This window comes from Nothoprocta perdicaria, unplaced genomic scaffold (genome assembly GCF_003342845.1).
Source record: "Nothoprocta perdicaria isolate Ctin4 unplaced genomic scaffold, notPer1 scaffold_139, whole genome shotgun sequence".
NCBI lineage: Eukaryota > Metazoa > Chordata > Aves > Tinamiformes > Tinamidae > Nothoprocta > Nothoprocta perdicaria.
In genome coordinates, this window is record NW_020454527.1 from 1175190 (window position 1) to 1192708 (window position 17519).

At 36.0% G+C, this 17519-nt stretch overlaps 1 protein-coding gene across 1 annotated transcript in view; it reads left to right on the forward strand.

Moving 5' to 3' along the window:
• Positions 1 to 15897, forward strand: part of KIF6 (kinesin family member 6) — a 150285-nt gene extending 134388 nt beyond the window's left edge. The window contains exons 18-22 of the mRNA XM_026034048.1: positions 4976 to 5060; positions 5999 to 6134; positions 7676 to 7764; positions 13669 to 13758; positions 15717 to 15897. Coding sequence (XP_025889833.1) covers positions 4976 to 5060; positions 5999 to 6134; positions 7676 to 7764; positions 13669 to 13758; positions 15717 to 15897 — 581 coding nt within the window. The remainder of the gene's footprint in view (positions 1 to 4975; positions 5061 to 5998; positions 6135 to 7675; positions 7765 to 13668; positions 13759 to 15716) is intronic.
• The last annotated feature ends 1622 nt before the right edge of the window (positions 15898 to 17519 follow it).

The following is a 17519-nucleotide window of genomic DNA, read 5'->3' on the forward strand; positions in this document are numbered from 1 at the left end:
AATATAAATATAAAATATAAATGTGTGTAATCCTTCCCMCAGCCCCAAATATGTAAGGCACTGAAAACAAGGCAGTTTATTTCAGCATATGCTCCTGATCACCTAGTTGAAATCTGGTCTTTTACAAGAAGATGGTGGTAAATTTGCTGTAAAATCTGCATCACAAATTCTTCCAGTCTTCATCTGGATCTGCGCTTCATTGCTTATGTACACACATAATACCCAGTGAAAAATTTGGGTAGACAYGGCCTTCCCGAGGAGTAATGGAGAAGAACATGGGCATTCCCTATAAATCATCCTCATATAGTGAAGGAAGAATAGCTCTTTTTTGAAAGCCCAAATGACAGCATGTGTTCTGTTTTTAAAGCACTGAAGAAAGCAAGCTTGCCAAAAGTTATGGAGTTGATTGATAAATCATTAAAAATATTAACTGCATGCTGAAGTCAGTTGGAAATGTAAGTTCTTCAAATGACTTAAGCTGATATATATAAAATTAATGAAAAAACGACAAACTTTGAATGCAAATGCAGTTGTTAGACAATTGTTAAACAATATAAGCTGAGGACAATAAATTCCTAGGAATTTGACTTTAGGATATATTAAGTTCCAGAAGTATATGTGCACCCAAGAGTACCAAGTTCATGGTCACAGAGAAATTCTTGCAAAATTGCGTGACTGTAGAAAAGAATCTGACAGAGCATTYCAAGTTGCTGCCTGCTTGTGGTGAAGGTGATGACACTTCATATCTCATGCTGGAAATAGTGTTTTTTATCCATATTTTCCATAATGTTTGAAAAGGTAAGCCAGGTAGCAGGTACTATAACTTCTATCTGTTACTGTGTCATTTGATTGCAAAGGTCTTTTCAAATTCTATGATTTACAGTGCAGAATGTATTCACTACTTGCTTTTCTCCAAAAGTGGCCCTTTCATTAAAATGAAAGCATTATAGCTTAAAATGCATGTTTTAATTTTGTCAGTGAAAGAAAGGAGTCCTTAGTGATATGAATTCACTTCTCATGCAGGGTTCTCCTTCCTCCATGAGCAGGCAACCTGTAGCACTTGTTTCACATGCCGCATTTAGTTGAATGGATTGATGATGAAAATGAAGGAAAACAGTTAACTTGATGACACATCTAAATGTTGTGAGATATTTTGCTGTCCAATACAGTGCTATCAAAACACATTTTTCCTATGGCATGGCCCCATACTGTTAACAAAGGACTCTAAAATCTAAGGTTCCCAAGTGTTTTCTCTCGGTTACAAGCAGTTATGCTAATATAGAGAAATTTATACTCCACATGAGTGTACTACTGACTTATTCTAAAGCAATTCTGTTGTACAGAACTGGGTAGAGATTGCCAACAGGAGCCCCTGACATACACGTAGATAATGTTTCCTCAGTATGTACATCGTACTTCCCCTGTGCCCCAAGGGTGTATCTTCCCTAGGCAGGATCAAATTGCACCAGCTAACATAACATCTGACATTGCATATCAGCTGAGTGGCTGCTCATCTTGACTGATGTATTGAAAGGCTATAGATGGACTCGACACTCAAACTTTATATGACAAAGTACCAATTGATAAATTAAATTCAGTCCAGAGTGAGTCAACAAAGAAGTTACTATGGTTTTCTCCTGTACAGCTGCAGAAATCCTATCTGATATTTAATATTTTAGCAGTAGCACCTCTGCAATTTTTAATTTATTGCGCATTTATCACATGTATGGACCAAAGCCAGGCTTGTAAATTTTCAGTTTGTCCTAACTTATGCATTCTTTTGTGTACATGCTGCAATATATAAATAAAATAGCTTAATGTTTTAATACATGTTTTCTGATTGTTTATGGGCAAGGATATATATATAGCAATAAAAGATAACTCTTTTCAGGCAGAAAAATCTGAAAAAAAAATTTAGTGTTTCTTCTTAGAAGAAACATCTTAACTTTGTGAGTAAATATTATGCCCTGTATGTTTTGATGCCTATTCACTCAGTTGTCCCCCTAATATTATTTTAACTCATTGAGCCTGCCCACTGAAGAAACTTCACATTAGACAGGGGATGTAGAGCTCTTCTCAGCCTGAGCTGCAGCTGAACCTGCCTGAGCTGGTGGGAGGAGAGGGTCTGAGGAGTTAACAGCAGGAGCACAGGGCATGCAGAGGTYCCAGCAGAGATGCAGGAAAGCTAAAGAGAAGAGGGGAGAAAGAAATAGGAGGAAATGAGCAGAAAGTAGAAAAAAATAGTGTACAAAAAGATTAGAAAATACAGTCCCAGACCATAGATCTCCTTTGCTTTGAACATCAGGGAAGAGCTTTGCATTTACCTCTATATGTTAAGGTAGGAAGATTCAAAGAGATCTACAGTTTTTTGTCTGTTGTTCAGCTGGTAGGCCTATTATTGCAATAAGTAGGCCTGATAAATAGCTGAAATGGAGGTGACAACAATGCAGGAAAAGATATTAGACAACATATAAGGCGGCACCCAAGTATGTCCTGGGACTTGACTTACTATGGCACTTCACTTGACATTGTAATCTGTTATCTTCTGCTTTTATGACWGGATCATGCTGAGGTCCATTTACATATATATGTTTTCATAATTTACTGCATTAGATTTGCTGCCATAGCCACATCAACATTGTATGCATTTCTTTCTGTTGTGTACATACACAAATCTCTATACTGCTTATGTTGTCCACCATCATGATCCTCGCTTTCATCACCAGTGGATTCCTAGAAAGATGTTAAGCTGTTTCCTAGAGAGAGCTTGCATTCAAAGTTGAGGTTGGTAGGGTACATCATAGATGTATTTGTCTTATATAAAATTATTACTTCTGGAGGTAAGCTACAACCACGTCATTCTTTCCACAGGGTATAATCATCATCAACAAAAAAATATTTTGTTCTTACATATAAATTCTGCCTAACTTTGGCTGCCCTTTGAGGGCTAGAGTAAAAATGATTTTTTTTCCAAGTGCTAAATATCCAAATAAATCAGTGAAGGAAAGTTGCAATATTATGGCCCTGCATGATTTGGTAATGACTAGCAGAATTTCCTGACGGTTGAGTGTAAGGGAGCATTTACTTCAGGAACAGCATTAACATTTTAAGATCCTAGTGCATACTGCATTCTACATTATTTCCCTCCAGCTAGAGCTACCACCTCCTGAGCTCAGGCACTGTAACAGATGGTGTGAACAGGCCAAATACACTCCAGTGTGCTCAGGAGAGTCCCCTAGAACCACTGCTGGAGATGCCAGGCCTGGTAGGCTTGGCTGGCTTTGCACAGCAACGTGTTAACAATGTTCACATGGTCTGTGAACATGACTCACTTGGGAGGCAGTAACTCCTTAAATCACTTCAGTTTGTTCAACAAGAGCATGTTTCTCTCAACCCTGGATGCTGCATATTCATAAAGGGTAGAACAAATGCAGAGCCTTAGGAGCTCTGCAGTGATTCTCACTCCTGGAGCTCCATTTGTAGGTCTCCATATTCTCTCGTATGCCCTCTTTCAGAGGGTAAAATCTGACACAGAAAATCCTGATTCCCCTGAAATCAATGGAAGTTTTACTGCTTTCCCCATTATTTCTTATGTAATCTTAAGGCCTTCTTATTATCTAAGCACTTATTATCTTAGAGTTGATACTAGAATATAATGCATCATATGTATTATAGCTGAGTGCTAAGATAACAAGTTACAAGATTTGCACCTTCTGATTTGCACATTTGCTTTCAAATTATTATTTTTTTTTATTTTTTGAGGGCACTCTCTTCACCAGATTGTTGTCTTCACTCTATCCTTTTATAACATGCATGCCTAAGAAAACCTGTAGATGCCTGGAGTGGGAATTGTGCATAGGTTTTGTCCACCTTGGCTTTTAGTCTGTGTTAGCATGCTTGACCTAAGTACTCTAAATGAAATAAAATGCTTTTCAGTTTCATTTTTATTAAGCTACAGGGTGCTACAACAAAAGATTAATGGATTTAGCTGGCGTGCTGASAGGCAGAGAGGGGTCATTACTGCCCTCTTGTTCCAGACAGAATTCCATTCCTTGAAGCTAGGGTACACTCCTTAGGCCTAATGACAAGTTGACGTATAATTTATTTTCTTGGCAGAAATAGTAGTTGAGATGGAAACTTGCTTGTATTGTACAGCAAACCTATTGTTTCATTCATTTTTATGTAGTCTAAAAGCTTAAATGTGTTTTCTTGAGAATCTTAAACTACTCATTCATTCTAGAAATAGAAGCTGTTGTAATAATAGTAGGTAACTTTACATTTCCTTTCGCTGCTGAATTTAACCCAGTTTATATAACCTGCGGTGGAAAGGGAGTTTTGTATTTCTCAGTATAAGAACTAGTCATGTCATAGTATTGTAAAATTCTATGTTGTTTTCTTCGGCTGAATTTAAGGCAACGTGTTCTGAAGTTCTCCTTCGTCTTGAAAATATTCTCAAGACAGTTTCAGGCTATTTCCTTTAGTTATACTAATTGCCTGACTTTACTGCTTATCAAAGTTAATTTCTTCTTCGGGATATGTCTTTTACTGTCCTTTCTGTTATTCTGTTTTCTGCCACAAGGATACAATTACTTTTGTATCTTTTTCTTGTAACAAACAAATTTTCTATTCTAGCCTTAATTCCCTTGTAGCCCAAATTGACAGATTTAATGCATTTGGTTTTATGCCAAAAGTAAACATTTAAGATGGACTGGCAAAATTATCTTCATTCATATTTAAAGAAAATTTTCCAGTCTTTACTGTAAAATTAAAACCAACTCAGTTCAAGTCACTAAAGTTATTTTGATCTCTCTTATGCTAAATAAAGCCTAAAAGGAATTTGAATCCACATTTCCAGAGGGAGAAAAAAAAATGTAGTATAGGTCCCATTTCACTACTTACCTCTTCAAAAATAGCTTTTATTCTAATTAAAAGTTACTTCTTTTGATCTCATGGTCACTGCATATTTCTCATCAAGCTGTTGCCAGTCCTTCTGAAGAACTAAGTAAGTTTGATCCAGTAGAAGAGAAGCTTCGAGCTCAAATTGAAGAAGAGAAAAAAAGGTATTACTTCTGACTCAAATCACGCTTCAAAAGATAAATTATACCAATAGTATATTCCCATTCAAATTTTGTGCACACACCTATCCTCACGGTTTTCTTCGACATTTTAAAAGATCTCAGCTTTATCACTCAGTGATATATCCTAATATTTGTGTATTCTGTCAGTTTATTTGTACCACAGTACTTGAGTAGGAAAATTACATTTGAGCTAATGGTCAAAAGTAAAAGATAGGTTAATGTCTCCCTTCAGAATTATCATTAGAAACTTGTTCATTAGTCTCAAATGTATTATGAGCCTAGTTAGTTGTTCCACATGTAGTATCCTGCTTTCCTTGACCTAAAGAAAACTTTYAGACTCTGCAGGGTGAACTAAATATAAATGGTATGCAGAATATACACTGCTTAACCCATTGTTTTATTAGCTCTAATTCAACAGTGGACAGGACGATAAAAGAAAATATAYGCAATGATATCAAGCAATTTGCTAGCATTTATTTTAATCTGTGAGGAAACTTCTGGCTACATCCCCAAGTATACATTAGACAAGAGGCCTTGTTAATGATGCTTTGACTGAAAGGTGGATAAAAACTCAACTTCTAATTGAATCCAGGCTCTGCATAGCGGCTGTTTGTTAATGGTATCATCGTGACAAATCAAAAGAAAAACTGATCTATTTGACTGAGCCTCTATTTTAATGGTTAGTATCAGCCTCACTTGCGCTTCACTATTTTTTCAGTGAAATAAAAGTTTTTTGGGATAAATGTATTTTACATACAGCCCTGTGAAAGCTCTAGTAAAATATGGATGCCTCTCCTTCCACAAACTCTGTTTATTACATATGATTTTGTAGTTCAAATTTGTTTCTACTCTAGGGAGAAAATACTTTGTTCATAGATATATTGGAAAATCTGTAATATACTTTCTTCTTCTCATATTAGTTATAAAATGATGTTCAATCACTTGAAAGGGTTGAAGGTAGAGATTGAGCACCTGCAGCTTCTCATGGAAAAAGCCAAAGTAAAACTACGAAAGGACTTTGAAGTCTGGTGGTCTGAAGAAGCAACAAAACTACAGGTATAAAAAATGCTTTGTATTTCTTTCTTGTGCAAATGTAACATCTTCGAATGTTGCTAAAAAAAAGTAGCTAACTGGTTAGAGAGGAGGGAGGCTAAAGGGTAGAATATGGTAGAATGGTAGAATATTCATCTATATTAATCCAAGTGTCAATCTGACACAATGTGAATTATACTTGTATGAAAGCTAATAGAATAGAAACAAAACTCTCGATTTTTGCCCTATTTTCAATTTTGACTTCTTCCCAGATAACTTTAACAAAAATTAAGAATTGTCCCCACAATGCCACAGAGTCTGAAAGAACATAAAATGGATGGGGGAGACCTGAGGAAGAGTATCATTCTCACTGCTAGCAAAACTCCAATTTCATCAGGTTTAGAATGTGTTTGAGCATATTAGAAGTTGGCAGTCATATTGCAGTATGGGCACATCGCAGCAAGCAGAGATGATTTTTAGCTTTCTGTGGCTGCAATGGCTTCTGTAACCTTTTTTAACCTCTGCTCAGCTCTCAGAGGGCCACTGACTCCGAGGGCAGTGTGCATCCCCCAGCTCTCTAGCTGAGTTCCACAGCAAGTATYATTGCCTATTTAGGAACCCAGCAGAAACAGAGTCCTCTAGTTTAATGACTTGTATAAAAACAAACTAAAGAGTTATTTTAAACAGTATGTATGAAGCCCATAACTGAGTGAGACAGGCTGGAAGATGTGCAGTTTTGTAAACAAAGGAGACAATACCAGAGGTTCTGGAGGGAGAGAAACTGAAACAAGTTGGCTTTCTCATGAGCTCCCCTTCTGATACATTTTTATGAGGTCCAAGCAGTGACAAGGCATCTCACAGTGCAGTGCTGCAATGAGAGGCACATCAGCCCAAGTGAAAAAATGCCAAGTGCAAACAACATATAACATATATTGTTAAATGGAACTGAAGATTTACTTCTCCAGGAAACATTATTGTAAATAAAAACAGAAGTGTGCAGTTATTTGTTGTTTAATGAGAATAAATTTTAACTGTAGTTTTAATAAAATGCAATAAAATAGATACTGAAATTAATGTGAATAACTTATCCATAAAGAGCCATCTAACTAGCTTGAAATCACAYTATCATTGCAAAATCCTTTTCAGATTAAAATCCTTATGGATGGCAAAGAAGATATCTTTTACGACCTTACTTTCTACAAATTTAGAAGCACTGAAAGTAATATTCTTGGATCCACTGGAGCATATTTTTCTCTATCCCTTGACAAGAGAGATCGAGCTTCCTAGCAGAACAGGAAGAATAGGAATATGAGCTCCCTAAGAAAATCAAATCAGCCAACATGTGCTGTTACATATTAAAACCATGAAAAGTGAACTTAGAAATACTTAAACCAATTCTAAACACTCTTCTCTTTGTTCAGAAGTGTGTGTCCAAGTGAAGAAAACACCCTATGATTTTTCAAGCAAGTCTGTGACTATCTTGTTATTACTGGGATCTGTAGGCCAGTATTAAATGCTCTGTAGAAGTACTATGCTACATAATTTGTTTTTCAATCTACACCCAGCAGGAAAAGCCGGAGTTGGTTAATGCATCCAATACTGTGGCAATTTCTCCCCAGTCTATCAAATCTTTACAACGTCTATCTACTAACAGGTAAGATGCTCCTTTTTCTCTTTCTTCCTTACTTGTAAGGTAAGCAGTTTTATTAAATCTGCAGTACACCAGACTGCTTTTGCAAGCATCACTCAAATACTGCATTTCCAGTTACAAGAAAAATGACTATGTAGAAAACGATTTTTTTATCATTCACTTATTTTGCAATTGTGTTGAAAGTAGCTTTTTGTAATTCAGTCTTTTGACATGGTTGTTTTGGGACATTAGGAGACCTATTCCTAGGAACTCTGTGACAGGTAACAAAAGCATGCCTGTTATTAGTGGATTTTGCTATATGACGAGACTTTATCTCCACTGGAATATATATATCTAGGGGGCTGCAAATCAAGAAAAAAAAAAAAAAAGGAAAGAAAAAAAAGATTAAAAAATGATGTAATGTGTAGCCTAGATTTGCTGCTGAAAAAATGCCCTGGTGCTACATTTATGTAGTATATTTTGCCACAATGACATTACATTTGATATTATAAAACACTGGTGCACCCCCTACAGTAGAAAAATGTAAAACATGTCTTCTTTATTTCATCATCAGCCACTTCAAAACCTCTAATTTAAATTTGCACTAGTAGGTCTTTCATAGCAGTGAAAGAGTACAGCAAAATGTGCCGGAATGTGTGGGTTTCCAAGTTTAATGACAATAAATGGACACGGTCTCTTTTCTGCTCTCYTTCTCTCATCCCTACCTCTCTCTTTCTCCCTCTTACTATACAGTTAACATTTCCTGATGAGTGGCTTCACTATGCTTAAATGTTTTGAGGTTTTTATTAGGCAAACAATATATATTAAATGATAAATATTGTGATTTGCTTAAAATATTAAAATATATTCTAGTTTCTACTGCAGCCTTTCAGGTAACTCTAATAAAGGCTCTACAATCAGTGCAGAGAGAGAATGAAAAACATCATCCTSTAATGATATCTAAGAAGGTACTTCCAGATGGCTATAATTGATGAATCATGATTTTAGTCTTCTCCACTTTGCTTCAGTTCTTATTCAGTGTGTTTTCTAAAGGCAGACAAACATTTACTGAAAAACAATGACATAGTTTAAGATCTAATTTCAGCTGTTCATTTCTGGTTTTATTCTGAGCATAACTACCATTGAAGGGAAGCTGATGGAAAAGAACATGAGAAGATTTTAATGTACTTCAGTGCAATCAGTTAGTTAAARCAACCCATGACTGTCACTTGAGTTACTCTCCATAACTTCATACTGAATTAACAAGGGAGCAATTGCACAATCTCTTTGCCCCATTTTTTTTTCTTGGAAATGGTCATTTCTGTCCTAATGAATTGCTTAGAACAGTGATATCTTCTGTAGTTTAAGTTGGAACCAAAGAGAACAYATGATAATGCCCAAGGGCTTTTCAGAGCAATGGGAGGCTGTCTTGCAACAGTGGTGATTCTTTACTCTTTTTTTCCACAGCTCAGAAGCAAAAATGCTCGATTGGTATCTGTAAGCTTTTCTTTTGAACTTTTCTTTAAATATCTTTACCATTTGCCGTCAGAGGAAAGATCTCAGAAAAGTTGGTCTAACATTTTGAATAGAACATAGGGAGGTGTATTCTTGCTTTAGGATCCTGGGGTTATTTCACAGGTCTGGGCTACMCCACATGGTCTCTTGGAGAAATCACATGTTCTTCACAATAAACAGTTCCATCACATCTAACTAATGGACATCTTGAATGAGTGTGGTTGATTGACCCTTATAGGCACATCAAAGACCCAGAATGTTCACCTTCCAGAACTGAAGTTGTCAAGGGAGTCAGAATGAATATAGCTTTGTTCTCTAGTATTATCTCTATCAGTATTCAAACAATAGCCTTTTGAAGTCAACTGCTATCATCATTTTGTACTTATACAGAATAGATCTCATTTTATGTAAAGCAATTTAAGCATATTTTWCACAAGTACATTTTTCCGAGTGATATACATGGGATTAGAAGCACTATTTCTACAATTTGTGAGGGGCAGCTGCAGGTTTAACATCCCACTGTGCTTGAAAATTTACTCTTCTCCCTACTTGAAGTAATAACAGGTTAGAGTGAAAGTTTCCAATTTCACAGACTACCAGAGAATAAAACAGAATAATGTTCATTTCTCAAGGATTTCCTTGAAGCAAGTGGACACATGAATTTTAGTATTTAATTCTCTCAATTTTGTAGGATAAGCTTAGTCATTAATAGTCTTAGCTACGATTTCTCCTCACTTTTGCTTATTCCCAAGATACAAATGGCTTTATTTCTAATTCACCTGGAAATAAACAATCTCTTTCTGTAAACTGATACTGCCATCTTCAGCCATCAGAATAACTGGTCACAAAAGTAGAAATGGATTTTAATTGTATATGAATAATGTGGTGAATATAAAATCTATTTCCAAGGAGGAATTCAGTCCACAGATGAGTTCAGAGAACCTAAGATCTACAATTTAGTGGATTGCATGTCAGAAATCTAAGACTGCTGCAGACAGAATAAGTATGCACTAAATTCATTCAGACAAATTCTTTAGTGTGCATTGATATAAATACAGACTCAATAAAATGAGCAATAAATCTCAGCACATCAAGGATGCAGATGTATTCCATAATATGTCTTGAGATTTATATTTTTGTTTGAAGAAAATCTTTTAACCACCTTATAGTGCACAATTTATGTGCATTATTACTGTGTGACACAMTTTAGTCCCATTACTAAAGGTAATTAAGTCTTATGAGAAGAATGTGATAGACTCATATTTCATATTAACTAAATTTATAACTAAAATAACAGAGAAGGGAAGTTTGGTGATCCTTGTAAGGCTTAAAAGAGATATGCATACATGAAAGGTGCTYCATTTATGGCCAAACATGTCTGTTTTTCAATTGGAAAAAAAAAACGGCCACATTGTTAAGTGCCAAAATATGTCTATGTTATATGGAGGTACAAAAGGGTACATTTCTGCCTTAACTAATAAGGTTTAAAAACACAAGCTTTTTTCCTGCTACCATTGAAGTAAGCAGCAAAACGTGATTGATTTCAGTGAACACAGTGCTGAAGGAAAGGGCAACCAAAGGGTTATCTGTGAGTTCAGCATGAGGTCTTCCTCTGCATAGGAAAGCCATTTCTTGGACAGCCTAATCACATTACCAAATCTCATATACTAAAATAGCTGAAAGTAGTAGTTTGAATAATGTCATGCTTATGGACTCATGTTATCCTTAAATATTGAGCAGATTCAATGATTTCCCAATTATATATAACCTTTGTATATGTCTTTCACTTGACAGTCATAGAAATAGCAAATAACCTGATAAAATTCCTCAAATGTGAAAAAGAATACACTGCATGTCCATATTGTCTCTGCAATACAGGCAGAGTTAGCTGCAGTGTTAGCTGCAACTCTTATCATACACCCATTTACATCTTTTGATTGTTTCTCTTAATATGTATGTCAGGCTCAGCATTCCATAATCTGTTCCATTCCAAAATTCAAGCACAATGTTTTGTTCATCCTCATATATTCTTCTAATGCATTGGCAGGAAGCTTTTGAGATCTGTTCAGGTCTGTTCAAGTCACTACTCTCATTAAATTCTAGCTTCACTAGTGCTGAACTCTGCTTATATTCTCTCTGAATCAAGAAATTCTTGGATATTTATTCAAGCTTTCTTCAAAATTCTGGGTTTCTTCTCTCATAAGGGATGATCTATTCATTCTTAATTCAGTCAAGTCTTTGTCTGTTAACCTTACTCATTCCCTTTTACTGAATCTCATTTATCCTATTCCAGCAAGCCCCACAGCATGTTTGATCTTCTTGGCTGTCCTGATACTTATTCAAAATCTTTCTTGGAGACTCTCTTGGAGATAATCTCAGATAACTCTTTATGCTCCCTAATGACTTTTAGCATCAGCTTTTTTAGTATTTATTGTCCTGAAGTTTAAAATTCATTCCCTATACCACTGCTATGTGAAACAAAGGAAATATTTACAATTTTTGCAGCATCTTCCATCTTGTTCATTTTTCATTCATGCCAGTTTTCTAAAGTCTTCTATGATGAAGAAATATAACCTGGGAATAACATATTTGATTAATGGTATTTCAAAGGTTTCCACAATAGCATCTATTGGTAATGATTTAGCTTGAGCAATTCATCTAAAATTTTGAAAATGTGTCCAGATTTGATTTTGTAACCAAAGGCAAAAATTTTCAGATTTTAAGCAGCTTGAATCTTGCTAAATATATCCTTTTTTTTTTTTTTTTTTTTTTTTTTTGGCCTTAACACAGATTGGCATTCTAATCATTAGCCTGTTATATGGAAACAGCACCCTGAGTCCATACAGAGAATGCATGTAAGCTGCCACTTGCAGGGAAAGAGTTTTTATTCCACAGAAAAGCATGTCCAACTCTAACTTTGCAGTCAGAGAGTTGGAATTTAAGTCTTGTCTGTGAGTTTTGTGCTCGTAATTTCCTAGTTCTAGGCATCAGCAGTCTCAAATGAAGTTTTTTTAATATCAGCTTGCTCAGGTTTCAAGGTCTCCCTGTGCACTCAAAGGTGAGTTTAGGCATCTTGTTCTAGGTCCAGGAGTACTCACCTGAAAATGAGGTCKCTAGAAGCCAAAGCATGTCGCATCTTCAGTATCTAGGGTTTTCTTTAACAGAATGTGGATATAAGTTACCTTTGAAAAGGAGTTTTGATAAATCTAAAGACTACTTGTCAGTGAAATTCAATGGGGAACATGAATTCAAATGTATAAGCTGCCACAGCTTGGAAGTTGCATCAGCTCCCCCACAGTAAATAAACTTGTACACTTTGGTGTTAAAAACTGCCAAATCAGTGGAAAAAAATCAAGAAATGCTGAGGCAGAGCTATGATCACAGATATTGCTAAATCATATAGTAGATAGTAACATCACATTCTTTCTGGTTCCTATAATATGTAGGCATAATGTAGGCATAGTGGTATTGAATACCATTAACATTATATAGACAATTGCTTTAGTAGAGTAAGGTTGTGTCTCAATGTTATTTTCATCCATTTAGGCACGTGCAAAGGGTATGGGACTTGAGGAGTTAAAGAGAAACGTTCAGTAAASCTGGAGCTGTTCATTTGAAAATGACTTATACTCTTGGGCGTAATATCTGCCACAAAATTGAACCTGGCACAGTGTAATACAGTAAAATTTTAGTAATAAATTTCTTTCCTTTTTCAAGTTCGCTGCCAGAAATATCAATTCATCAGCCAACAATGAACATACTAGTGCTGTCAGAAAAGCAAGAGCTTGCCAATCCTGCCATCTACTGGAAAAATCCTACTCCACACCTCGCCAAATTCTCTGAAAGGTTGACACAGGAAATGTACAAAGCTCCAGGGAAAGGAGATGTCCCTGGACATCTCATAGAAGAAGTCTGCTTTCCTATTTGTGGCATTCCTTGATAATTCCTTGATAATGATATCTGTAGGGACAGGAATGCACAACAGCTGTTTGCAATATATTTGGCTATCATCAATAAGCCACAATCCAAAATCCTCACTCCATTTTTATCCAGTCTCCTACTGATTTCGGTAATATTTTGCCTGTCTTAAGAAAGAATGGAAAATAAGCTGAGGCTTCACTTGGCTAATAGTTACTTTGGGAACTAAATAGGTCTCCAGAAACTGTACATCAGATACATTCAAATGATTTACAAACCCAACTTAGAAGRCAAATTCTAAAGTATGATCTTTACAAACTCAGTCTCTACATAAACCTAGTCATCACCCGGCTTCAACTAAACTCCTCTTTCTTACAGCAAACAACTGTTTTACATAGATTAAAAAAAAGTTTTGAAAAACATTTTCCTTGTAGTCCTTTAGCATGTATGAACATTTGCACTATACTCTTTCCTTCATTTCTCCTTCCATTCTAGTTCTTCAGAAACCAGAAAAAACAGCCCTAATGATGACTCAACTGGGAATGAAAGTACAATTACTTTCAATTACCCAACTTCAAAGTCAAGGTAAGAAGTGTATCTATCTCGACTGTCCAGAGGAAAATGTAAATAAGCAATATATCCCCTAGATAGCTCTCTCAGTCTCTTTAAAAATGGAAAAGAAAACTGAAATTGCAAGTTTTCCTCCAAATTCCCTAATACCATACCTTTACACCAGACATCTGCATTACTAGTAGGAAAGTGGTAACTTTTTGTTTGTGCYGAGGCTTTTTTCCCAATGAGTTATGAGAAGTTGTAAGTTGTGGTGACTGTATCTTCTCAGCAAGAAAAAAGGGCTTACTAAAAAAAAAAAAAAGAAACTGCAGAATTCACAGACTGTGCGAGATTTTTTCCTTCTCATGATTGTTGTCCTCATTGTGACATCAATATGAAGTTTTAGGTAAGATTCCTTGTGAGTGYTTCCTTCCTTAAATTATTTAGAGTTACCCTCATGCAAACTATTAACTACAGGTTAAACAAAATGACACCAGGAGCCTGGGTGTGTCAGGCTTGGCAAAGGTTGTATGTTTTCTTTCCCAAAAGAGGTACTGTTTTGTTAAAATTAACTTAACAGGTTAGCAGAAACTACCTTTTTTTTTTTTTTTTTACTATTTCTCTTTTTTTAATTTGTGTTCATTTCCTTGACCTTCTCCTCCACCAAAATATCATGCCAAGTTAGTATACTTACAGAAGTTACAGTCTTATTGTGCTTTAACAGTTCTAGCTATTACCACCCTTAGGAAAATGTGGTCTCTATTTTTCTTATTACAGAAGAAAGAACAAATAGGAAGGGTTTTGTGTGTGTGTGTGTGTGTGTGTTTTGGTTTGGTTTTTTGTTTTGTTTTCTTTTTCCATTTTCCAAAATAATCAACCTCTGGGATAAGAAAAAATCATTGACAATTTCAGCTGCCAAAACTAACGTTTTAAAATTACATTCATGTTTAAGAAAAAACAGAAAAAAAAAAAAAGAAGTTAAAAGGGAATTTTGGCAGCACCTTCTGAAATATGCTCTGCATTTTCATTCCTTATGCTATCAAATGAACATTGATAAGAGAATAGTCCTTGATTTGTGATGACATCTCCTTGTTGAATTACCTAAGAAGAGATATTTTACTGAACTTTCCCTTAGTATTTTCATTTAGGTTCGGTAATCTAGCAGCTGAAGTCTTAATTAGTAGTAAAAAGACAAAGATATTGGAGTTCTGTTTTATATCAGACAAAATTACGTTCCACTGTGATAGTCAGTAAAGAATAACAGAAGTAACTATAGCTACCAAGGTGGATACATAAAAATAAAATTACTTGCTATAGCTCCTGTTGTGCTTTGATGATACAAGTTTTATCATTATATTTCTCATTTCACCAGGCATGCACYAATTATTTTTTAAATGAACTTAAATCTTTAGCTCATATAGAATAGCATCCTTATGCTATGCAGTTGCATAATGTGTCAGTTGAGAGGCTATTAAAGAACAGAGGTAAGTCAATAATTTAATTGCATAGATGCAAGCTCTCCACACTGCGAAGCAAAGACCACAAAATAGCTGTTTCTGTCAGCACATGTCATGTGATTGCTTGCTTCTGTATGTATATGGAAACTTGATTTCCTTACAGTTGGCAAAGATACTACTGCACTGTTCAAGCAAATAGCAGCACTTTTTATCGCAGCGTACACATGACATACCCACATCCTTCTTTATTAAACCCACTGTACAAGTGTTTTCTACTTGATAGGAAATATTTGGCTCAGCGATAACTTTGTTTCCCGCTTTGTGAGAGCTTCTGTAATTGGTAAGCTTGCAGTCCTACTGAACCAAAAAGCTACCAACCARTTTTAAGAATCTATATAGGATGTCCTGAGCCTGGATCTCCTCTRAACTATGCCATCTCTGCCAATGTGGCTGCAGGACAAAGCAATGAGATACAGCAGTAGAAAAAAAATAATATTCTTAGGTTGAGTCTGCAAATATACTTGCTTGTTTCAGGACCCTACCAAGTTCAAGCTCATCTATTCCCCTGACCGGAGACAGCCAGGTTGATGCTGACATCCTCGCTTTCATTAAAGCAAGAGAGAACATCCTGCAAAAGAAAGGTAAATTTCCAGTGCAGCCTTTTAAAGCCAAAATAGCTTTAGTCCAACTATACAGTGACACAGATGGGAATTGATTCTGGTGGTTACATTACACTATGTCTTCAGCAGTTCATAACACTTAGGGTTCTTCGCTTGTATTTTTTTTAATAGCTCAGTGCTACAATGTAAAACTATGAAGGCTCTCTGTTTTTCCCCACCACCGTCAATTAACTTTCTGCATCATGTATGCCTGTGCAGCCCACRTGGAGTATTTAATTGCACTGAAATAAATATTTTTAAGTGATGTGGATTCATAATTAAAATACTTCTAAAATATTCAATATACAGTTCTTCAAAGCTATCTGCCCRGATTCCGAGCTGCTGTGATTGAGCACAGTGTACTAATTTAGCTGTAGCAGTTGGCACCAAATAAAGGTTGTGCAAGTGATGACATTGCACCCTACCTCATTAGGCGGACTGGTTTGCTGTGTTTGATAGGGTCTTCCATAATAGATATTTCATTATACCAAAAGCCAGTAAAACTTTCTATGGGTAATTGTCACCAAATCAGGTACTGAAAAGAATCACAGATAGGCAATAAGGTTYAGGCTAGAGTGTAAATAATCAAAACTGACAGGATGCAGAAGGTACTAAATGCGCAACAGTGGCACTGCAGGGTAACCTGGAAGTAGTTCATTGTGATAAAGAAAAACTGAGATTTTCTTTCTTTTTATTTATTTTTTTTTAAATAAGAGTTGTTAGTGGCAGCAACCATTTGGAGGGAAGATGAAAGCAGCAGTGGTTACTGAAGCAATAACTTTCCATCAGCACTTGAGTGCTGATGACAGCAGTACTCAGCAAACTATCAGCACCTGGCAGATGGTGTTAGCACTGTCACCAAGTGGGTCTTCGGTATCACTCTGCTTATCAGGGAAATGTTAGGTAAACATACAGTGGCTGAGAAACCAGCCTCATTGCACCCACCCGAAGCAAACACTTRGCACATGTAGGTTTAGGTTCTCTTTTCACTTAATTTAGAAAAGCTATTGTAAAGTTTCTTCATTTTGTAGGTAGCTCACCAGAGGCAGGTCAGGGGTAAATGACTTAGGATGAGATTTAAGGTCTTTGGAAGGTCCAAATCTGATCCATTTTGTGAGGTACAGCTACCTAACAAGTGGGAAAATAACTTGTCACGTGATCATCTCCTAAATCATATCAGGAATGGACCTCTCCAATGCCTTTTTTGTCTTCTGCTTTTTTTTTTTTTTTTTTCCAGCCACAGACTAATACCTACCATCATACATCAGTTTCAGAAGGCACTAGGCTTTATCAACACTAATAGCTATTAGGTCCCAAGTTATAAAAAGTATTCTTGCGAACTGGACCAGGCAACACTTTTAGCATTGTATTCAAGTTCAGTTAGGCAAGATAGACTACACCCAGCACTAAGTAGCTGAAAATGATCAGAGAAGCTTTTGCATAGTCTTTACTCTGGAYGTCCTGACAGTGGAGGGCTAAAGRGTTCAACCAATCATTACATACAGAGGAGCCTGAAAAAATTTTAAAAAAAGAAAAAGAAATCCTACGTGTTATCCATATATTACAAGCAGCAAAAAAGAATGTATTTAGAAGGCATACCTTGAGAAAAAAATGTTACACGTTGTCATGTTATCAGTCTCTCACAGAACTCTCATAGAACTCAAGTCCACTGGGTCCC